This window comes from Lepisosteus oculatus, chromosome 7 (genome assembly GCF_040954835.1).
Source record: "Lepisosteus oculatus isolate fLepOcu1 chromosome 7, fLepOcu1.hap2, whole genome shotgun sequence".
Lineage (NCBI taxonomy): Eukaryota > Metazoa > Chordata > Actinopteri > Semionotiformes > Lepisosteidae > Lepisosteus > Lepisosteus oculatus.
Window position 1 is genome coordinate 6981461 of NC_090702.1, and position 25197 is coordinate 7006657.

At 39.9% G+C, this 25197-nt stretch overlaps 1 protein-coding gene across 1 annotated transcript in view; it reads left to right on the forward strand.

Moving 5' to 3' along the window:
- Nucleotides 1-1350: 1350 nt before the first annotated feature.
- dyrk4 (dual-specificity tyrosine-(Y)-phosphorylation regulated kinase 4) overlaps nt 1351-25197 on the forward strand; it is a 65689-nt gene continuing 41842 nt past the window's right edge. The window contains exons 1-2 of the mRNA XM_015353114.2: nt 1351-1540; nt 8954-9053. Of these exons, the coding sequence (XP_015208600.2) occupies nt 1506-1540; nt 8954-9053 (135 nt within the window). The 5' untranslated portion in view covers nt 1351-1505. The remainder of the gene's footprint in view (nt 1541-8953; nt 9054-25197) is intronic.

The window sequence follows — 25197 nt, forward strand, 5'->3', positions numbered from 1 at the left end:
AACAATTGAAGAGTGCCTAGAAACTGGAGCCTGAGTTCAGAGGCTCAGGGGGTCAGTAAGTCCAACAGGAATCCCTTGCAAACAGAACAATTTTTAAAAGTACATCTTTGGCCTTTGCCCTTGCAGGTTTGGTTAGGGATATTCAAAAAAAAAGGTGAAAGAGCGCACACACACTCAAGGGTAACAGGGTGCCCTTCAATGGTGGTTGATTAGAAGCAATTAAGAAAGCAAAACGTGCACTGTTGGGACAGCATTATGGTATTATAATAACCTGACAATGGAATTGAGAACAATTTAGAAAGTGATAGCTTACATAGAGTAATTTGGAGATTGTTTAGAACAAGAATCTGAATCCCCTTAATCCCCTCATGACCACAGTTGCACAAATTAAACAAATTAATTGCGCGAACGTATCAGTGCTCCATATACGGTAGGTAAGTGAAGATGACCTTAAACTTAGTTCCAATGCAATCCGTTTGCAGTTGCAAGAAAACCATCAAATGTGGCAGAAGGAGTTCAATTTTAATACAATGTTATCAACATCTTTAAACGACATCTGTTAGTTGCATGCTTTTTTATTAATTATCACTAGTCCTGGTGATAAGAACGAGTTAGTCCTTGAGTTGTGTAATAATACATAACATAAGGGAAAAAGCTAAGTGACATGTACTGTATATGTATATTCTCTACTGTTTTGTGGTGTGACTTGGTGAATGTTGACAGGTAATGCTGTGACAAACGTTCCTCAACATTTATTATACACCAGCAAAAGGAATATTGCAAATGTTTGAGGTTTAGACAAATCCAAGCATTATATAGTGTAATGACTCCAAAGGAAAAAAAATAACTTGGGAACTCATTTTAATATTCAGTACTTTATTCAAACGATGAAGAAAGCTATGTATTAATAACCAGTAGCAGCTACTTTTCAAAGAAGTGCATGTTCATGGTTTAAAAGTAGTTGAGGAGAGGTGTGTGGAAATCTGGGATACTTGATTTGCAGAGAACTGACAAGCCTTTAACAAATGCTAAAGTCTGTGAGCTGAAACATTGCCAGGATCATGGTAAAGAGACTCATCCAATGGAATGAAAGTTAAAAATGATACGTTGAAAAACAACGTGCTGAGCATTGGAGCTTCAGAACCATTGCCTGCTTGATACAGGAGCAGCTGCCGATGAAACGACTGATGAGGTGGTTATCCTGGATGGTACAGTACATCATCTCGGGAACTGCTGGGGCAGCAGGAGCGCCCATGACATCACAAGCGCGATTGTTTGGAGTCCAGGGCCGTTGCCGTGGTAACTGACAAACGTCGCCAAGCCGGGCGCTGAACATGTGCTCGCTGGAGAGGGAGTCGCGTCGCAGTTTGACAGGCGTTCGCGAGGAGTCCTCCTGCCCTCAGATCAAACCTTTGTGTCAGCTCCAAGTAAAAGAACCTAGCGAGGTACCCGGTTATGGAAAGGATAGAATCCCTGGCTCATCATTCTGTAACACAGCACTGGCAATGATGAGCGTACCGGGCAGAAGAAGTGACAGGAAGTAAGTAATGCGTTTATGCACTTGGTAGGGAAAAGTGCGCTGTTTTTAGTTTAGTTTCTGGACGTCAAGAGGGAGCATGCGTCTCACTGAATTGAAGTACACACCTGTATGAATTGCTTAAAAAAACTAATTGACTAACTGCTTGACTAATTATCAAACTGGAGCGTTTTTAGGAAATTGAGTTTTCCAAGCTACATTACCATGTCATGTTTTAATTTATTTACAAGTTAAAATAATAATAATACAGTTTTATTTTCCTTCTGCCTATATACGTACAGTAAATGTTTCTTTTGCAATAGTATGAGGCAATAACCGTATCCTTTAGACTTTCAGATGTGGTTTGATTGTCAATAAGAAAGTTTATTCTGAATGTCCGCCCCCTATAGAAATAAACAACTAAACAACATGTCCTCATTCTGCTTTAAAATTTTATGCTTTAAAATTAATGAAAAATCCCCAACACCACAATAAAAAAATCCATATGGTAATATATGCAAAGTATGTGCTACCAAAAAAGCTTTAGCTACCAAACTGTATAAATATTCTTGTTATATATTCCATTACTGTAATCATGTAAATTTAATGCTGTATTTTTATACCATTACAATAGAAAAAGTTTTTTTTTTTCTGAAATGATGAAGTGACCAAAGCAGTATAAAGTCATTGGTAGTCTTGGGTTTTTTTATACATAAATTGCTTTAGTCATTATATTTTTATAAAATTTTTATATTTTTATATTTTGTCAACATTTGTAGTTCTTTGTAGTTCTGCGATGTGCTCTGAGAGAATGTTGTCTATATCATAAAACAGTGACTGAATGAACTGATAAAAAAAAGTCCTTTTATGTTTGTTCGCAACATCCATCCATCCTCTGAGAGGCAGGTCAGGTTCCTAGGGGGAGCTGGAAATGTATCCCAACAAGCACCAGGTGCAAGGCAGGGTACACCCTAGACTGAGGGACCAGTCCATCACAGGGCAGACAGACACAAACACTCACACCAGGGCTAATTTTCCCAGAAGCCAATTAACCTACCAACTTTATAAGTTTTTGGACTGTGACCACAAAAAGACTGTGGGAGGAAACACTCTTAAACAATAAAAAAACACGCTCCAGTCTAAAATTAAACCGCTTACAGTGGGCAGGCATAACCACACTCAGACTGAGGGGAAACAATTACAATCAGGTTCAAATAATATAATGTTCGAGTACTTTTAAAACTCAAGCTCCACATACAAGCTCCACACAGATAGCACCCCAGGTCCAGAATGAAACTCAGGGTACCTAGTGCTGCAATGCAGCCAAGCTAACCACTGTGCCATCAAACCACATACTGTAATTTGCCACATCCACAGAATTTGTATTGTGTTCTTCTATAAAATATTCAATGAAGGACAGCGAAGATATTGGAAATAATAAATGTTTTCAATTTCTTAGAAATATAAAAGAAAATCAGTTGCTGATATAACGGAGCCACAGACAAACTTATTTATGACCATCAATTTCACATTTTGTTCCCTGAAGCTTCAAGTGCTGCCGGCATGTTAATTGCAGAACGCAGCTGGTGCATTCGTGCTGAACAGTGATTCTTCATCAAATCATCAGGCCGGACAAACAGCACATGGTTGAAGATCAGCCATTGCATATTTTGTGGCAGAAAGCAGTTCTTCTGTATTGTTTCATGACCTACATTTGTACACGGAACTCCAGATAATCTGTTATGATGAATCCTGCAGTATTGAAGAGTTACAAGTACACCTTTGGGGGAAGGGAGAAGCATTAGAGGGAGCTTGTGGCACTGGCAGTCAAGAGGAAGAGTGCAAAAATAATTCTCCCAGAGAAATACTGTGTATGGTTGCTAAATGGGATCCCCCCCCCCTAGGACTTTATGTTGCTTAGGAACTATGAATAGAAACCTGCCCATGTAAGTGTGCAGGTTTTGTCAGTTTTGCACCGTCCCATTTTTTTTTTCCTGTTTGAGCCTTCTGGACCAGATGACAGTCAAGATTAGCTCAGCTGTGGTCACCTGAATAAATTCAAACTCTGACTTTCTCTGGTGGGTTGACCTTCAGCATCCTCTCCAGCAGAACCTGCTCCATCTTATCTGCTGTGTGGTATACCATTGATAGATGATGGCTGATGTTCTTCTCCACCGAACTCGTTTTTCATTTGTTTTAGGGCTTTTGGGGATGGCAAGTGAACAGTGACACCCATCCATCCGTTTTCAAACTTCCTCATCCAATTCAAGGTCATTGTTGTGAGAGGACACAAATCTGTGTTTAATTATTTTTTTGACAATGCAGTGAAATGCGCTCATTTCATTTACTGTGCATTGTGATTGTGGATTCTGCTGCTCAGATGCCAAAACCTACCATTTGTGTGGGTGGGTATAGTAGTTATATCAGCTAGGTTTGCTAAACCAGGAATGCACTATGATAAATATTTATAACAAATGCAGTTCTGTGGGGGAAAACAAGTGCTGGAGCACTGAACTTTAATATTCATGATTACTGTCCATGACAGAGTTACGTTCTCCTAATTGTAAAACACCATGTTGAAAGTGTCACGATTGTATTCCCTCCTCCTTAAGGGCGCTCCGGCTCTTTCACTTCAGACCTGATTTTGTGCACCTGCCCCTTGTTCCAGCCTCCTTCCAGCCCCCCTTAAAAGCCAGACACCCACACAGTTCGGGGCTCTGCATTGATTTCCGGATCTTGCAATCCAGGGACCTGGAAGCGCCTGGCTCCGTTATGGTTTTAAGTTTCTGTTCCTGTTACCTCTCCCCCTGCCGGTTCTGACCCGGTTCCTGTTTTTAAAAGTCAGTCTCGGATGAACCGCCCGGCCTTCGACCTTTTGCTTTCGTCCTGGACTTCGCATTGGACTCTGTTTTGGATCGTTTGCCTCGGCCACACCTCCTCCGACCCCCAGCACTTCATGGACACCCCCCCACCCCCCCGGTTTTCTTCCCCGCTTCCTGCATGCCTTTTACCCCTGTGTTTCTCACTCAACCCCGGATTGTGTCGTCCCCATAGGGTCCGGAAAGAACTGTTCATTACAGAAAGAGGCTAGAGACATTTTTGGTGATGGTTATAGGGTTCTCCGCCACTCTGATCCCTTGATTACTAAAACCTCCAGCTGACTTGTCTTTAAAATGTATTATGGACAATGATGAGTAAGTGCTCTCGCAAATGGAATTACAGCCAAATTTGTTCTTCTTAGTCCAGGAAACACAGGAAACCTGTGAAACCAAAGAGGGTGTGTGATTTTCTTAATTGAACCATTTTATATATGAACTGCTGCGCAAAGACTGCACCTTAAAACCTCTACAACAGCAAAAGTTTAAACAACTTTAGACTAAGAGAGGGCATCATGGTGGCACAGTGGTTAGCATAGGTTCCTCTCAGCATCGGGGCCCAAGGTGTCATGGATGTCGGAAGGGTATGCCGTAGAATGACAAAGAGAGCAGTAGAGACCCTATGTGTAGCGGCAAAAAGTGGCAATATGGAGGTTAGCCCAGGCTCAGGGGGTTGGACGATGTCGGTATAGAAACCTGTGCCCTCAGGCCATGGACGGGGGGCGAACTGGTAGTAGGCGGATCTCAGGACATCCACACCTTCAATGCTGAGCCAGGAGCAGAGCAGACACAGGAAGTAAATAGGCTACACAACAAGATACACCAGAAAGACATGAATAATCACAGGTAACTAGGAACTGGACAGAAGTAGAGCAACCTTTAGGTGTACAGGGCGTGGCATAGGGTTCAATTCAAAGGGTACTCTCTGCCTGGTGCCTGTATGTTCTCTCTGTGTTTGTGTCGGTTTCCTTCAGGAGCTCTGGTTTCCGCCCACAGTCCAAAGACAGACTGGTAGGCTAATTGGCTTCTGGGAAAAACTGGCCCTGGTATCAGTGCGTCTGTTCCATGCTGAAAAGAGAAGAAAGGAAACACAACGTTTTGGCTGTGGAGCCTTCTTCAGGTGTGACACCCGAAGAAGGCTCCACAGTCAAAACGTTGTGTTTCCTTTCTACTCATTTCAGCATGGAAGTAACCTTTAACTTATTTCTTTGCAGACTTCACATGCTGATGCAGCTCCCTACTTGATCTACTTCACTGTGTCTGTGTTTGCCTCTGTGTGTCTCTGTGTGTGCCCTGCGATGGACTGCTGTGCCATCTAGGGTGTATCCTGCCTTACGCCTTGTACCTGATATAGAGATTAGAAAATGGATGGGTGGGTGGATAAACTTAAATAAACTACCTGTAGCTTATTTAATGTGCAGGCGTCTTAAATTGATATATCAGGAAAAACACACACACTTGTAATGGCACGATGGCCAAAAATTAATGTAAAACTGGACCCTATGCCGTAGCAGGTTAAATATCTGTAACCAACGATAGGTTCTTTCCAGACCCTATGCGGGCAACACAATCCAGGGTTGAGTGAGAAACACAGGGGAAAAAGCCATGCAGGAATCGGGAATGAATACGGGGGGGCGTGTCCAAAGTACGCAGGTGTCCAGGGGGGTAAGTCCGGGGCAAACGATCCAGAGGTAATGCAAACGGGGAATCCAAAAATGGGCAAAGTCCAAAGCCGGGCAGTCCATCCGAGAACAGACAGGTTAAAAACAGGAACCTGGTCGGAACCGGCAGGGGAAACAGGAACAGAAACTTAAAAACATAATGGAGCCAGACGATTACAGGTCCCAGCCTCACATGATATGGGAATCAGTGCAGGGCCCCGAACTGAGTGGGTGTCTGGCTTTTAAGGGGGGTTGGAAGGAGGCTGGAACAAGGGGCAGGTGCACAAAATCAGGACCGAAGTGAAAGAGCCAGAGCGCCCTTAAGGAGGAGGGACTACAATCGTGACAATATCAAGCACAGGGTTTGAGAGAGAGCAGGGTGTACTTAGCCAAATCGTAGAATCTGGAATCGTAGTCAAAGGGAAGCACAGGTCAGGAAGCCAGAGATTCAAGAGTTGAACAGCAATCAAGTAGACGCGAGGACGTTAACTAGGAGCTCCACTGGGATAGCCAATACTGAGCACCGTGGTGGTGATAAAGCTCCCTTAAGTATCCTGAGAACCGGGAGGTGCGATGTTGATCAATGAGTGTCATTGGATAATTAGTTTCTATGCCAGCATTTGCAGGAACTGGAAGGGGCTTGTTTCTAATTACAGGGGGCCATGACAACACTCCCATCACAGTTGAGCAGGTTTCATAGAAGAGTTTTAGATCTAGATGTCAAATCGTAGTGATAGATGCTCCCCTTTGTAGGATACTTCAACAGTCTCATAATATACAGCTGGCTCCCACTGACTGGAACGTTATAGCTATTCTTTGAAAAAGAGCCTAAAGAGATACAGGGAGCTACAATCCAATCAGGTTTACATCTGTCTCTTATAAAGGTGCACACAGGCTGGAAAACAATAGCTAATATAATATCATCTTTAGAATAATAATTTCAGAAATTGTAAGCAGGGAATTTATGAGGTTAACTGATCGTTAACTGATGCTTATTTTGGAAAATGTGAGGTAACAAAAGATAGACATACTGTAGTGTGCAAAATAGCAAAAATCCAAGTTAGAATTAAGGGAGAGAAATCGAATTGGGTTGAGGTCATAAGAACCGCAGGAATCAGCTCTGGGTCTACAGCTCTTTCCACGTCATGGAAATAATCTGATAAAGATAAAAATCCTCTTTGTTATTAGACTTGTAAAAAAATAGGTTGTGTGGCAAACTCTTTAGAAGCAGCAAAGGCATCTGAAAAAGCTTCTGGCACCCTTCAAAACTGGCCAGAATTCAATACAGACAAGTGCAAATTGTTACATTTGATGCAGTTGATTAGGGTGTGCATTTTAAATGCAAAATGTATGTCACTAAAATACAAGATTTTTAATTAATGAATTCAGTGTTCTCGTTCCTCATGTTAGGATTGATTGTGAATAGTGTAGTATTAAAATCAAGGAAAGTCATGTTGAAATGGTGCACATATAAACGTGCTATGTGTACTGTATGTAAGGAACAATTTTATGCCAAAATATTAAAGGCGAATTATTTTAGTCTTGAGTGATGACATTGCAGGAACTGCCAAAATTGAATCTTTCAAATCCTAATATGCATTTATAATGACAACGCTGTGAGAGAGCTGCTTCAGGACCCAAGAATACAAGTACATTCAGGACTGAAAGAGCTCTTCGTTACACACTTGATAATCAGGGAAGATGTCCCAGCCACGTTGATGAAAAAAAAAATGTTGCTTACTGTATGTAAATTCATAAATAAAGAAAAATAAAAATGATATTCTGGGATCAATAAGCTACTATCAACAAAATTAACAAAATCACTGTAAAGTGTAACCTCACGTCTTAGGTTGGCATGATATTAGTCCAGGCATCTCTTATAACTGTCTATCACTATTCATATTAATATCTTTACAATTAACAATAACTATTAACAAGTTAATAAAGAAGTTATGGCAAATTATTATAAAACAGTAATCCTAGGATTACAATTCGATTGTGCTCACAATTAGGGTTTTGGCACTAAAATAAAAATAAGTTACAGTACAGTAGATTTTATTTATTATTATAAATGTATGCACTTAAAGCACTTATGTCATTCTGTTCATACTGTATAATATATTTTATTTATATGACATTTCTAAATACCATATGCAACCCCAAGTATAAAGTGTTACAGATACTGTATGTACTGTATGCAGTTTATTATAAAAGGGGAGACAGTTTCCTAAAAATACAAATATATAGTATTGTTCTGTCTGTCCTGCCATTATATAATTACAGTATATGCCATCTTCTTCTGATGAAGTTTAATGTTTGAAATATGAACCACACAGAATGATGCACATGTATAGTCAAATTCACAGCGGCCATGTTGCTAGATAGTATTTACACATACTCAACATGATTGGGTTTCACTCTCGTTTTAACCTGGTCATATCTGTCATTGTTATTGTGGTAAACAGCTTTAGGGTCCTGGGTTCAACAGTGAGGACCTTCTGTGTGGGGTTTGCATGTTTTCTCTTGTGGTTATATTTGTTTTCTACAGGTACTCCGGTTTCTTTCCACCTTCCAAAGTGGTAGGGTGGAAGTGTACAGTATATTATTGGCCTTTTTTTAATGATTTGCAGGACTGAGGCCTCTTCCTCATTAATCCACCCGGTCTGGATCACCTCTACTGCAGTGCCCGTACCAATATACAGTAGTTGAAATAAGGTTCACAAAAACTTGAAGAACAAAAAATTCCAATAGGTTCTGTGCAAACATGCTCAGAGGGAAATGCAAAAGCTTTTCTTCTGGATTTAAAGAAGTGCAATGTTTACACAGAAGGAAAACAGCAAATCTGATCCTGTTGTCTGTACTGTAAATAAAACTGAAATAGTTTTCTTTGTCTCCCACAGGAAGGCAATGAAGGCAAAGCTTGAAAAACTCATAAAGGAAAATGACTCTCGGTTTCCCGCACTTATGAAGTCTGGGCAACAGCAGCACACCTCAGTTCAGGTAGAAAGGGTGGTTCTTTGCTGTTTGAGTTCAGTTTCAAGGTGTGATCGTGGGGGATGTTTTTTAACTATTACAAGCCTCTTTGTGAGTTCCCACATTATGTAGTTCAACCACTTTTGCTAGAAGGGTTACCAGTACTTGTTGCAAGATTAAGCAACAATTGATTAAGCAACTTTTAATGTAAACCTAAATTTGGTTGGGACGTACCCATATGCAGTATCAGTAAGATTCCTAAGTGAGTGGTAACTGAGTGAGCACAACTAGTGAGTGGCAAAGCCTAGATTTGAACCAGTGAACTCTGAACCATTTTGAGCTCAGTGGGAAGGCTTTTCCCAATTATTTCTCAATTATTTCTTTCACACATTAATCAAGAGAGAGGGACCCTCTAGTAGCTGTGATTTTTTGGAGTAATGACACTTTCAAAAAATGATGTCCAAATAATTTTATTCTGATCGTATAGTTACCTAGGAATGGTGACTTGAATGATCATTTGTTTCGCTTCTGTTGCAAATTCAATACATTGGAGTCTTGAAAAAAGTTCAGATATAAAATTGTTATGATTGATGATAATACGTTGGTGGTTGCTTTAATGAAAAAAACTTGTAAAAATGTGCAAGACTAAAGTGAACAGTCTATGGGTTTTCTCAGCCACAGTAATATCACATTACTCAAAGAATGATAACAGTAACATGATTTACATGATTTAGTATATCGTTAATATTTATGTTGATATTTTGATTTCATGAAATCATAGTGATTGTTACATTTGTCACTTTTGCTTTTCCTTTCAGTGAATTTCTGGAAATTTGTCTGACTAATTCAAAGGCTCAGGGCCCTTATATTAATGTACCTCTGTAAAAGTGTGGAAATGTGCACATTATGGAGAAAATGGCGTCTTTTTCAAAGTCTGCTTCACTTCAATGTATTGTATCTTCAGTTGCATTTAAATTCATGGGAGGAAACATTTCTGTTAATAATGTTCCCTTCCTTGTTCAAAGCCTGCTCGGTTATCAGATTTCTAGAACTGAAGAGCTCATGTGCTGGTTTTCTGTTTTTTTTTTGTGCTACTTACAGTACCAATGTATTTGCTTTAAAAGAAACATTTCTCTCCATTGTGTGTCAGCTTGCTGATTTATTTTTACAGTATGCAAATACTGTATGTACTGCTTAACCTTGCCCTCTTTTTATATACAGTATATAATATACATGCATACAGTATGTATGCATTTATATTGTAGCAGATGTAGTGTAGTCTGGCTACAAAATTCAATGCCATCTTGTGGCATTGAATTGTGCCATCCAACTAATCAGGTCTTTGCTCCAACTAATTTTTAATTATCAAAAGTGATCTGCAGTAGCTGGATTAGTGCTATTAAGGTGCAATTTTAGTACTTAATTCCAAAGTCCTATAATAGTATGGAATTAAGGGACCAAAGTTGGCTACCTCTGGTACTATATATAGAGAAATGAGCTCAACAGGCATGATGGCTATAATTTTTTACATGATTAATAGATATACCATTAATCCCCACAGATGACCTTCAAAGCAGTAATAGGTTGACATTGAGCTGATTAAGGTTTCATGCTGGGTGCGTCAATGTAAAATTGGTCCTGTACCTATCAGAGATAGGTAGTAATGTTCCTTTGAAGTGAAATTGCAGAGCATTATACTGACAGATGCATAAAATCACCTCACTTGAAACATCCTATAAATAGCATAAAGAGGGCGAAAATGTACATACCTGGAATTAAATACATAGTAACCGTAGGAAGGAAGATTTGTTTTAATCCTTGATTCACCAAACTTAAACTCCATTAAAGAAAATAACCTTATTTAGCAGTATGTTTTTTGAAAGGATAATCAGTATTCTTTAAACTGCGTTTAGTGCAAAAGCAATTGCAATATTCAAGTATAAAATTGAAAGATACAGCAGGAGTCCGGTGAAGATGTTAATTAAAAAAAAAACATAAAGGCTGTTAAATATGTAAAGTATCTATAGAAGCTTCCTCATGTAAGAAAGGTAATGATGGATTTCCACAAAACTCTAGCCTTGGGCCAAACATACAGTCCAAGTTTCTGTTTAACCCACTATCAAATTATTCAAAATACTTTCAGATCTAAGCTCTCACATATTTTGGGACCTACAGTACTGGGACAGTAAAAAGAAATTGGTCATTTTTGTACTAATGGAGTGTGTACTGTGTTTCAGATCAAAATATTAATATGAGTCAAATGTACAGAATGTCAACTTATGTTTCTGGGTTTGGTTTTGTATACATGTTTAGCCATGTTTGAACAATGTTGTGAAATGAATAATTTGGTGTGTTCAGTCCCCCCATTTCAGGAAAGCATAGGTTTTAGGACGAAGTAAAGTTAATTTAATTTTCACTTCACTTTCCCAAAATGTATGCTTTTTACTGTACATCAGCTTTGGGTATTACTCTCTTTGTACTTATAGTATGTTTTTTTTTAAGTATACAGTATGTTTTTCTCAATAGGATAGTATGGTGGATCAGTTATTGAATGAAATACCTTTGCAAATTAGTTCAGAAAAAAACGTTTGATCAATTCTAATTGATTTTCATTCTAAGTGCATATCATTGTTCAGTTTAATCCCAGATAATATCTTTTTAAATCCAAGACTGCATATTAATCACATATACAGGTATGCTAAAAAACTGGAAATGTGCAGAGAAATTTCAAACTTAACTTTAGTAAATGAAAACTATATAAAATACTTTAACCATCTTTTAATTTTGCCTTATTCTATTAGTGTGGTTTGTATGTGATGCTGGCAATCATAGCTAAATGTTTCTTCACTCTGTCTAGGCCGAACGAAAGTTTACTTAAGGCTTCAAAGATAATTGACAGGTTATGAACTACTGTTTTTCAATTGAAAATCCTAAGACAGGACTGAAAAATTAGCAGCGTTTAAACCAACTGCTGTTATTTTTGAAGGTCAGTATTCTTTTTGTCTGAAAGGTTATAGTTTGCCTCGGTGCCTTACAAAATGGTCATGACCTCCCCATCCATAACTCCATTGTGCTCTACCATGGAATTAGCGGCTCTTGCTGGGATATTTTTATTAGCTGGCAAAGGAACTATGAGCATTTTGTGTTAAAACAGCTTTCTCCACAGAGAAGGTATTGCTGCAAAATAGCAGCGGAAAGCTCTGGTGTCTCTTGCGCTGAAAGGACTAGTTATGTTGAATAAGCGTAGTTGTTATGGAAACCGTGAGCCACAAAGCAGTGGCTGATATCCTTTCACACTCTTGTAACAGGAGGTGTTGTTGCTATTCTCAGACAGAGCCTTGGGAACTACCTACTGAACATGAGCCAAGAGAATGATACCCAGCCAGATTGTTAGTGTTTATGGATTTAATGTTGGTACAGGCTTAACTTTATCCACCTCACTTAAGACAAGGCCACATCCTACACTTCTGTTACAAACTTACTTAGTTTGTTCTTGCCTACATACAAGGTTGAAGGGACACGTGTAGATAAGGGTTATAGGCTTAAGAGCCTTGGAACTATGTACCTATTTGAGACATTTGAACACATGATTGAATTATGTTTTAAAATATGGATTCATGTCATTTTTGAGTGATTGCCTGCCATTTAACATTGCAGTCTGTTTAAACTAACATTTATTTTGCTGTGTCACTGTAACGAACAGTTCTTTCCGGACCCTAAGCGGACGACACAGTCCGACGGAGTGGGGAAACAATAGGGAAACATCATGCAGGAATACGGGGCAGAAGACAGGGGGGCGTGTCCAAGGTGCGCTGGTGCACGGGGGAGGTGTGGCCGAGGCGAACAATCCAAAAGAGTAGTCCTAGGGAATATCCAAAAACACACGAGAAAGTCCAAAACCAGAAGATCCATCAGAACAAGTTAAAAACCACGAAGGCCGGGTCGGAACCGGGGGACGGGGAACAGGAACGGGAACAGAGGTTAAAACCTTAACGGGACCAGGCGCTTCCAGGTCCCGGACTCGCACGATATGGAAATCAGATGCAGAGCCCGGATGAGCGTCAGCGCCTGGCTTTTAAGGTGGGCTGGGAATAGGGAGCAGGTGCACAGAATAAAGTCACAAGTGAAAGGGCTGGAGCACCCTTAAGGAGGTAGAACCAATATCGTGACAGTCACATCTGCTTTCCCCATGGTTTCCCCTATCCATGTTCTTTTATCTGAAGGTCTCCAAAATATATTTGTACTAAGAACTTCATTTTACAGGCCGCATCAGGCCAGAGTGTCAAGTAAGCTGCAGGTGTTAATTGAATGAATAATAATTCCTTGAGTTTATCCATGACAATCCCAAAGCACTGTACATAAAGGAGGATACCTACTCATCCACCACTGAAGTTCAGCACCAAACTGGATTTTATATCAGCGAACAGCCCCACTATGCAACAGAACAGGTGGAAAAATGAAAAATTGCTTCACTAGTTGAATTAAAGGGGAACATTAGGTAGGCCAGATTTTGCCAGACCGAAGTGGAATTCAACCAGGACACTGAGGTTAACACATCTTCACTTTCAAACAGTGCCATGGGCCAGTGTTCGGGCACAGTGCCATTGTCCAAGTAGTTAGGACCTTGGTTTAATGCAACCTCTGAACGACTGCATCTCCTACTACACAGTGTACAATGTGCATTAATATGGAATATTGGTCTAGAGGGAACAGTGCCACCACCTGGTCCACCAATACCTTTTCTAATTTCTCAAAGGTCAGGCTGCAAAGTAATAACAATCCAGTATAAGACTTACTAACTCAACTGCTACAGACTGCTGGACTACATTCAGTTGACCCCCACAGCATCTGTTATCTAGAGTCTTACCTCAATAAAATGAATGGCTATGATATAGAGATAATATGTGCAGTATCTGACAGCACAAAGTATTGAAGGCAGCACACCCAAACATGATGTTACCTGTAATGTTATTTGTCATTGTTTGTGATAAGTATTGCATAGGGGTTGTAAGTTCCTCCAGGTTTTGGGGTACAACACTGCGGTGCGGTGGCTCTGTAGCTAAGGATCTGCACCTGTGTCTGGAAGGTTGCCGGTTTATCCTGCGACTGGCAGAGGAATCCTACTCCATTGGACCACTGAGAAGGACTCTTAAGCCCAACTGCTGCAGGGGCTCTGTATAAATGGGTGACCCTGCACTCTGACCCCAAGCTTCTCTCCCTGTCTGTGTGTCTGTGTGTCTCATGGAGAGCATGGGTATGCAAAAAGACAAATTCCTAAAACAAGAAATTGTATATGGCCAATAAAGTGATCTTATCTTATCTAAATTAAGTGACAGGGATTTGTACATGAAGGATAGTACTTTATGATAGAGCTGATAGTGACTGCTCACATAACTTAGTGGGAATGCAAACATGTGAGTGGTCTTGTATAACAACCCCTTTGAAAATGTACGTGTAATTATTGATAAAAAAACAGGGCTTTTACAATTATGTAGAGTTTGTGATGTTGGAAGGGGAAGTCCTGTTGTTCTGCATGTACTCCAAAAACACAAAGATGTTTTTAATGTCAAAAGTCACATACAGAAAATGAATTTAATATGATTGATCATCGCAAAACTTAAAAAAAAACAACAACTGTGCCATTCAAGTTCTGATACTCTGTTGTGAGGTTTTCTGCCTAGCATCACAAAACCTTGTTCCCTTATTTTCCAAAGTGGACACATTTTAAGTAAACTGGTCACTGGCATATCTCATTATGGAGCAGACAGTGAAAAACATTGGGGTGTTGTATGACAGTAGCAGATAAAATGAGTCCCCTATTATTAATAAGGTGTTTTGGGATCAATAGGTAAGAAAAACATGTTATTAATATATTCAGTTAAACTTTTCATGGAAATTCCCTTTTTTCACTCCATTAAGCTTCTCTACACCAAACTCCTGAAGCAACAATCTTATTAACAGATTTTGTTTTCTATGGTTTTTGGAAAATTTAGCCAAACCACCCTAAAAAACAGAGAAGGACCACAAACTTGCATGCAAATATGCTGAATTGCAAATTTCATGGAACAGAGTAACCCAATGGCTTTGAACAGAGCAATATTCACTGTTCTGAAACAAACTGATATAAAGGCCTCATCCCAGAATTTATTGGTCCTTGTTTGACACCATTTTTGCATTCCATGTATTATTGCTTGTATTGGGTTACATTCCATGTATGTACTTCTTTCAGTTTTTAACTTTAAATTAAGTGGATTGTCATTTTTCCCACTGTGGAAAAATTAGGCCCGATGTGTTTCAATGTTTTATTTGTAGGTGTGCCAAGAGATCACAGGCATTTTTCTTGGCTGTCTTGGCTAGGCTGAAGGACGATAGTCTGACCATTTGAACAATTAATTGTAATTAGACTCTCCTCTCTGCTTTATGGAAAGTAAGCCCAGGACAATTTCAGGAGCAGTTACAGGAGAACTGAAGGAGAGCACTGGGATGAGGGGGTTAATAACCCATTTTTTATAGTTACCCATGTTGTCTTAATTCTCAAGCTTTATTCCTAACTATGAGATGTGATGAAACGACAAAAATCATGCGAGTGACAATATCAGTGTTCAACACACACAAGCATGCGGCCAATAATTTTTTATTTCTTATAAAAGAGGTAGAGGGTTTGGCAGCAGTTACTAATGGTCTATTGAGTTACTCAATGGAATTCTCTTTCTCATACTGCGGGTATTTCCATTCTGCTGTTGCCTTAGGAGACTAAAGACTCACAAGTCAGTCATTATCAAGGTGAACGTCTTACCTGGTAAGGTTTCTCATGATGCTTTGTTATTGCTGACATTTGAGACTCCAAATTAAATCGGAGCACTTTATTTAGACATCACCTTTGCAGAGTTGTACTATTGTATCAGTGTCACTGAGCTTTGGTTCCTACGGCCTTTTCATGCCTTGTGGCCTGTTAGTTGCACCTTGCATTGTATTTGATTTGCTATTGTCAGTAGTGGCAATATTATTTATAGCAACTGCAGTTAAACAGTAGCAGGATTAACAGCGTTACCTCTAGCAACTATATCCTTAGTACATCTAAATTTCTGTATTGTTACTGTTTTATCTGGGCTGATGCTTTTATCTAAAGTTACTTACAGTACGTTTGCATTTGCAAAGAGCTGTTTGCTCTTTGGTAGCCACACATTCCTTTCCTTACTGCTGGATTAGGGTTAATAATTTGGAATTATTTTTCAGATGTAGATATATCTTTAAATCTGGCATTGAAAGAAAAAGAAATTAATTGATTGACATGTAACTGTATCGGTTTCTCTGATACTTAACCCAAGCAGACAGCAAGTCTGGACTCTCCTTTGTTTGCAGTCCAAATACTGATGCGCTATAAAGAAAACTTTCTGATTACGCTTCTGACAGTTATGAACTGTGCTTCTAATATGACCACTGCTGAATAGAACTGCAACAGGATACCCCAGACATTGGTGAGCCACTGTATTAATTTGATGGTTGACTGGAAAAGCCTTTAGGAAAGTCACTATCTTTACTGCTCATAGATAGTGCTTTATCAACACTTGATGAACCCATGATGCTGAAACATGCTAACTGAAAATGATGACAAAACATACATGTTTGTAATTTGTAATAATGTATTGGAAGAGACTATCCCAGGATATCCCAGTCTTAAATTACGTTCAGAACCTGAGCTTCTAAGGAGAAAAGCTTTTCTATTTGCCTCTATCAGGATACAGAGAAGTTTCCTTTAACAGCGAGGAAACCAAAGGCAGGATGCAGAGATGGGCAAGGTGAGGTGTAATGTTATCCAGTGTGTTGGTTGACAGCAAAGGTGTAAAACTCAGGATCGTGGGTTAAGCACTGCAGATAAAGTCTGTGGACAGTAACAAAGTTATGTTCCAACAGTGGGTGTCTCTTTCTCTGCAACTTATTTGCAATTCTGTAGGCCTTTGTGCCAATGTTGTCATTTGTAACTTAGTTTAACACCCTGTGCCTCACCTTCATCTGTTTTGCCTTTGGCTGCTTGGTAGCAGTCCTGCAGGAGCGGCAATGAGCATGATATACCAAATACAGAACATAGTATTACATAGTAGTATTGTAATTCTGTATTCAAGATGCAACAGCCCATCAGTCCAGAGATTATCTTGGTTTCTGTGGCATTAACTGAACAGAGAGCATAAGATTCCCCTGCTGGATGGGACGCCAGTCTGTCACAAGGCCAACCCCCTGAAAACACTGCTCCCCATTCACACAGCTCAGTGATTGGATCAATACTGAACACAATTGAACTACTGTTGTACCTCATGCAAGGTACCGTGCAATAGTAGACTCCACAGCAGGGCCTTGAACCCACAACCCTCCAGTCACATGTCCAGAGACCTACCCAATACAATATACTGCCTCCTACCACTATAGTTTTATACAGTAGGACAACAGAGTCTGCTCACTGTTCTTTAAATTAGAATTGGCTGCTATGTACCTGTATGGTACCTACTGTCAATGTATTTTTTCTGATGGACCTTTAAAGCACAAGAAAGAATATTAGAATAATTGGAACACATTTAGAAAGAAGCTTTTCTATATCTTTGATCACCATTACTATGATGAAGAATGGATTCTCATTTCTTAACAGATCTCAGTTTTAGGTTTTTGGCATTAAGAGAAGGGGCACAAGCCTTACAAGTCATCAGAGGTTCTTGCTCCAAAGGTATTGACTCAAAAAACAAGTCCTTCTGCCAGCTATAGCCTATAGGTGAATATGAAGTCATAGCAGTCTTCCTATTGTTACAATGCGTAGTTTAGGACCCTGTGCAGACGGTATAATCTGGAAGTCACTGGAAAAAGACTTCTAGGACAACACAGCAGGAGCAGGACGGGGTGACAGACAGGGGGGCGTGAAGGCTATGATCTGGTGCTCAGGGGGCATGGGGCAGGCGAACAAGTCCAGTGGGAATCCAAAAGGGGAAAAGTAGGCCCAATCCAAAGTCCAGAAAGCCGGGAGATCCAATCTGAGACAGACAAGATTTAAACCAGAACGGACAGGAACAGGGACAGGGAACCAGGAGGATAAAAACAGTAACCAGGCCAGGCACTCCGAGCCCCAGACTCAGCAGGTCTGGAGGCCAATTGGAAGCCTAAACCCTCAAGACGTAGGGTGACTTGATGGTATGTGGGCTTCTGGGCGTCCGTCTTCCAATGCAGAGCCCGGACTAGCAAGAGCGCCCGCCTTAAATAAAGACAGACGAAACAGGGGGCAGGTGCATGAAATCAACTAGAATACAAAAGAGCCAGAGCGCCCTTAAGAGGATGGATTTTGATCTTGACACCTATAGGATATAGCCTGCGGAAATGCAGAATATTAAAGCTTAACTGGACTAACGTACAGTATCCCACCTGCCTAAGTATGAAGGAACTTTTTGGGCTAAGGAGAAACCTCCTGGACTATAGTAATCAAAAACTGGACCTGGGATTCCCTGAATTAGTTTACAGGTCTTTAAGTTATTCCGTACATTACGTGATTGAATATTTATTGCTTTTTTTTCTCAGCAGGCAACAGATAAAAAGCCAAAACAACCACAAATGAATTTAAATGAATAATTTTTATTTTATTTTCATGATACTTGAGCAGCTTCTGTAAGGGAGATAGGTCTAAAATCAATTCTTGTTTTGTAAAATGAGGCAGATGTGCGTATTTGTAAATCTGTAACAATACGCAGGTAAAAATGATAAAATATTGTTTTATCAGTCAAAGAACGATTAAAAAAAAAGTGCTCAGCTAAATTGAAAGCTGGCAGATACTGGGGTTACCAAGACCAGGACAAGCAGATCTGGGAACTGATGCCTTCTAAGTATTAGCATGAGTGGATCTTCCTTTGATCCCTGTAACCCATTAGCAGATGTTACTAAGCTGCTTAACCTGGGCAGATGGGGCTCAGCTGAATTATTCTCAACCTGGCCTCCTTGCTCCTTCGCTGAGTAAGAGGAGGGTTTGTGAGGTTTGGAGAGGTGAATAAGCTCTGGAACTGGTAGCCTGTTCTCTCCAAATCCTTTTTAATTTAATGTATTAATCCTACTGATAGAGCCTTCAAGAAGAGAAACATACAGTACTTCTGTCTTTATGTCATTTGCTGTTATGGCGTTGTACAGTCGACATATTTACCAGAAAAACTCTGACAGAATCAAAACCTTCATCTTCAAAATGAACCCTGAAGAGTTTGATTTGCTGAGTCCTGAGGCCCACATAATGTCCATCCCCATTGCGAAAGAACATCATTACACATGTCCCGACATCCCAAATTCTGAATTACACCAATACACCAAAACATGACTTATTGGTCTATACCATCCTGCAGGGCCTGACATAGACATTTATATACAGTGGTGATACCTAAGAACAAGTAATACAGTAGGTTTATTCCATGCTGAAAAGAGAAGAAAGCAAAACAATGTTTCGGCTGTAGAGCCTTCTTCGGGTGTGAATCATATGGTGATACTTATACGACTTGCAAACAGGACAACCCCACAACATTTTGGAGGGCCTTGTTTGAACACAGCCGTATTCAATGCTTGGTTGTTCATTTTGTGCTCATTTACAGTTAACTTCCCCCCCTTACTTAAATGCTTTTATGTACCTAAGCCATGAATAGTTGATCGCCTTTTTTTTTTTTGGTAATCAAAGCTCATTCCGGTGACTCACTTACACAGAGTAGCAGAGGAATCCTCCAGTCGAACCTGTTGAAACGGCTGATTAATGCGATAACCTTTCAGGGCTTTGTATTCAGTTGCTGACAGTGTTTATGTGCTGGAGAGATAAGTGACGTAAGGCTTCTCGCCTTACAGAGCTACATGTCCTGGGCTCTAGGTGGTGCAGCAGGAGTAGACAGTATTCTTGCCGCGAGAAGTGTGGACAGGCCATCAATCACCAAGAGATTTTAAGATAGTAGAAGCACTGCCACCTTATGCTTTTTATCTGTGTTGGTTCCACCATCAACACCATTCAAAACTGTAACCTATTCAGACATTTTCCATGCTCCGCTGGATCATACTTACTGTTAACATGTTCAGTAGAAAAATATCTGTACATATAAATGGACCTACCTCTTTTGTGTTACACCCTTCTTTCAAAGTTAAGGGTGCCTAATTGGAATGCAGACAAGTATGTGTGAGGGCTGCTTGATCATGTAACATCACCAGAGTCCACTGCAACCTGCACTTTACAAGGGGACTCAAACTGTACCTGGTCTCACCTCTGGACCTGCTGGGTAGGCGATGCTGTGGGCCTGAGAGGGGATCTAGCCCCGCCTGAATTGTGCTCCCCAGGCCTCACGAGTTCAGTATGTGTCCTTGGGCCAGATCAGAGTCGAAGGACTCAGAGGACCTTCCTTCTGAAACTGTGCTGCAAGGACAGAGTATTTCCGAGGTGAGAGAATTCCTGTACTTTCTGTATTGTAGGGAGCAGTTTATGGTTGTTTATGATTTAATAAGAACTTAATAAGACAACTGCATGAGTTTCTTTCTGTGGGGGAGTTGAGAAAATTGATGTGATATACTGTATTATTGAGCCAGTGCAGTTAAGTTACTTTTATGCTAGTTTGAAAATAAATTATTCCCCAACATGACAGGTTTCTTTGCGATTGACTTAAAAACTGTCACGGACGTCCAAAGGGACTAACCGTGGGAAGCAGGAGAGCGGGAAAAGACCCATATGCGTAGCGGCGAGACGGGAAAAAGGCCCGGGCTCATAGTGCAAAGAGTTCAGGAATGCCGTATAGAAACCTATGCCCTCAGGGAGCGGACGTGGGGCGCCCTGGTGCTAGACGGGTCTCAGGACATCCGAACGTCAATGCTGAGCGAGGACAGAGTGCAAGACACGGAAATATATAGCCCAAGGGAAAGAGAGGGACCGGAAGGACAGCAGACCGGAAACTAGGGACAGGACAGAGAAGGAGCGCCCTCTGGCTGCAGGGGGCGTGACAAAAACCCTCAATAAGACTCCAGCAGTGAAGAAACCAAAGGCACGTTAATACCTAATATTACTGATAATAACATCACCATAAATCAATTTGGAACAAAAAGACATGAGGGCACATAAAGTTTTGTATTGATTTGTGACATAAAAAAGCCCTTTCCATTCAAACCATTTGCAGAATTTAGCTACTAATTGCTAAATTTGTTTTGGAATTACTCTAACATTAGCAAGGAAGATTCTATCATCAGGAAATATTTTCAGCAGTTACACATACAGTATAATGTATAAGAGCATGATTTCAATTATAGCATATATGTCTGCTGTTTATGGTCTTTTTAGCTTGGATAATAGTAGTGTATCATTCTAGAGATTCTCTTTTCACTTTTGATGTAATTGTATTGCTTATTTACTGACTTACTGACTGATCATATTTTGGTAGCTTGGCAAAATGTAATATATCATTCTTGTTTCAGTGGGTTTTATAAAGTCCTCTTGCATCTCTTAACCTGGAAAAACAATTCATAGCCTGAAATGCACACCATTGTTTTCATCATTTTTTGGCAAAAAAAAGACAAGAATTCAGACTCCAGAGGTGTAGTGCCTTGGCAATTAATCTTTTATGCCCATTGCTTTTGCACCATCAACATGAAAGATGAGTATATTCCAGCCATTGCGAATCTGTATGGTCAACAATATTTCAGGTTGCTCTCTAAATACTCTCTAAATTAACCATAGTAAACGTAATCAGATTACGAATTTCAATCTGAATAAATGTGAAGGATTACTTCTTTAAAGCTTGTGTAATCTCAAAGCCCAGTGCATTCATACCAGTCAATGATACTTATAAATAGTACACACACCTGAAGAAGGCTCCACGGCCGAAACGTTGTGTTCTCTTTCTTCTTTTTTTCAGCATGGAATAAACCTATTACTTGTTATAAATAGTATATATGTTTCCCAGCTGTTCCAGATGTATGTACTGTAGACGTCAGCGTCTCTGCATAAATGTGTTGGGAATGTTCATTCAGTTCCCAGGCTGAGACAATAATCTGAAGGCGTTAATCTGTGCACCCCACAATTGGAGCTGTATCCCAGCACTGCCTCCCTCTCTCTGAGCAGTCCCATCAACGGGATTTCCATCTATCTCTTTTCTAGCTGCTTTATCCAACACAGGGGCACAGAGGAAGCAAGGGGCGTCCATCGTGGGCACGCACAAACTCACACCAGGACCAATTTTTCCAGAAGCCAATTAACCTCCCAGCATGTCTTTGGACTGTGGGAGGAAACTGGAGCACCCGGAGGAAACCCACACGAACATGGGGAGAACATGCAAACTCCACACAGACAGCACCCCAGGAACTGAATAACTAACCGCTGCACCACCATGCTACCTTAAATTGGCATGTTGTTTTGCAATACATTTGTGCTGCTCGCGCTTGGTAATTGACGTAAGTTTAAACTGGAACGTGGGTGCAGGCAAGAGGCGCTGGGGCTGATGGATCCAACTGCTCAAGCAAGAGGTCTGCTAGCAGGGCTATTGATTTCTCATGACCTTGTGTCTGCATTTTAAAGTAGAGGCTTTAATGTCGGAAGGGCAAGAAAGTGCAACCGCAGCCAGACATTGGCTGGGTCAAACGGGCTTCACAGACTTTTTCAGAGATCACAGCACAGGCTGCTGAATGTTATGATGATGCTGATGGCTCATGAAAAATAAGTCTGTTTTTTAAATGAAGTTTTAAACGATGTGTTGGCAGAGCTTTTATCATGGTAATATCTAGGTCTTGGTCAGGGTCTGCCCCTGTAAACATTGACGTTCAAATACCGTGTGTGAATATTCTTTATGTAAGGTTGAATTTACTCAGCACCGAAGGATTATGTTAGGTCTGCGAGCAGTGGGCCAGATTTCTGACCTCGATATCTAAAGTTATGCCTGTCTGATATTGTGTTTTTTTATAAAGAAGCACATATACCCGATGATAGCTCGATAAAGATTGATCTTCCAAGGGAATCACGCGGCACAAAAAGATAGATTATCTTAATACAGGCAAAGCATATGAGTTTGAGTCATTATAATGGCGGCCAAAAATGCAGACATCTGCTGTTTGAAAAGGAATCTGTGTCGCCTGTTGTACGGTTTTCCTGACCTCTCAAGTTCCGTGTCAGCTGGCACAAATGTAAAAGTGAGATGAAAAACTCCATGAGAACAGGGGGTCGCATTTATGTCTGTTGCACTAAAATACAGTATCTGAAACCATCAAATACCACGCTGGGCCCCTGTGAGGAGTGAAAACAGTTTGCTTGGGATGTGACACATATTCCACAAGGTTCTGAACTGATTTGTGATCTATTCCCCATCCAATTCTGGTAGCAGGGCTACCTTCAAGATGAGTATCAAAAATGTTTTACCCTTTTCACTCATGTTTAACTGCTGAAGAGACCCACGTAATATGCTGGATTGCTGCATTTGAGAACTGAACTCGATACTCATGCTGGATTGGGCTGCATGTTCCCTTGGGGGAACTTAAAACAGAATGTGTTTTAGAAACTGCAGTTTATTTGAATTCCAATATTTGGAAATTACAGCTCTCTGTCAAATGGTACTGATGGAATCATCGTGCGTGTATGGAAATGCAATGCCTTCTTTGTAATGAAGTAGATATTTAAATACTGGGAATATGTAGGTGGTTTTTAGAGTTTCAAAACACTTTGTGATTAAGAAAACTTTGTGATTCAAAACATTTGTGTATAAATGACAGAAATTATAATACTTATGTTATGTTTGTCGTAGTTCATCTGAAGTCTCTCATCCCAGTAGTGACCATCTCAGTAGTTTTGCCTTGCTTAGTTTGTTTACATTCAGTTCAAAATCTTGATTTTTATTTAGTTGTTTTTTTATTTTGGGCTAAAACAAAACTAACAAGACATAAACAAACACTTTAAGACTTATATATTTGGATTTTCTGATACCTATATATTGTTATCTCGTGTAAAGTCTATATTAAAATAGAAATAAAAGTCTTAGAGTGTATTAAAATGGGTCTAAAAACTGTATTGCTGCTAATTATTACAATTAACTAGTTAATAAAATAAACAGTTGCCAGTTTATTTTTAGCCCCTTAGTATACTAGGTAGTTACCATAACATTACCTGCAGCACACAATAATAATAAAAATCTACAAGTATACTAGTAAACTACTTACTTATTCTAACATATGCATATACATTACATTTGTAATGTCATTTCAAGTATTATTGTTTATATCTTGTTAATGGCATATTGTGTGGGGGAATTGTTCTATGTTAGAACATACAGTTGTCTAGATGCATATAAAGTGAAGTGTACATATTTTGAGGGGGATTGTGGGGGTAAAATTGGAGCTGCCTACAACAATCTAGTGTTTTTTTTGTATCATAATTAATGTATATATTATTGTTTTTTTGGGGTGTGGACTTTGGGAACATAGTTCCTCATAATAAACACCATTGCATATCTTTGCAGTTGTGGCTGTGCCATCATTATTGTTATCTTCTATCTACACTCTGCAAGGAGGAGACTGTGACATGAAGGTACCATTTAATGTATTTTAGGTGATTATCTTGATTTTGTAAGTACACATTTTGGTCATTGACAGGAGAAATGATGCGTTCATGACTATTTCTGGGGCTGGTGGGGAGATTTTCCCAGTGGCGTAGTATAGCCATATGGCAAGTTTGTCTCCTGGTTTTGCCAACTGTGAGATTTTTGTCCCTTCTCTGTGCACTTACAGAGTATTACGCCACCCTAATAGGATTCGGATAAAGTCTTAAAATAGATTTTGCTGCTGAGCTGTCATTCTGCCACACTACTCATTATTCTCTGTGATTCGGACACATTTCTGAAGCAATGGAGTGGATGTGCAATGGCATGAAACGGTTTTTTAAATATGAAATAAAAAAGGTTTTAAGTAAAGGGCACTTCCAAAAAAATAAAAACCCCAAAACAAGAAACAGCCTGTCACTGTTTTTTCCATTATAAGAGAAACCCAGCATGTCGCTTGTTATTATTATACACCTCAGTGTGCAATAGTCACATAGAGCTTCTGTAATTGTAAAAATACTTAGGCTCTTAGCTGTACACATCAATTTCTTAAAAATGAATGCCAAGGGATGAGCAGCAGTAAAAGCTAATATTTCTATTGTTGGATTGCTAAATTA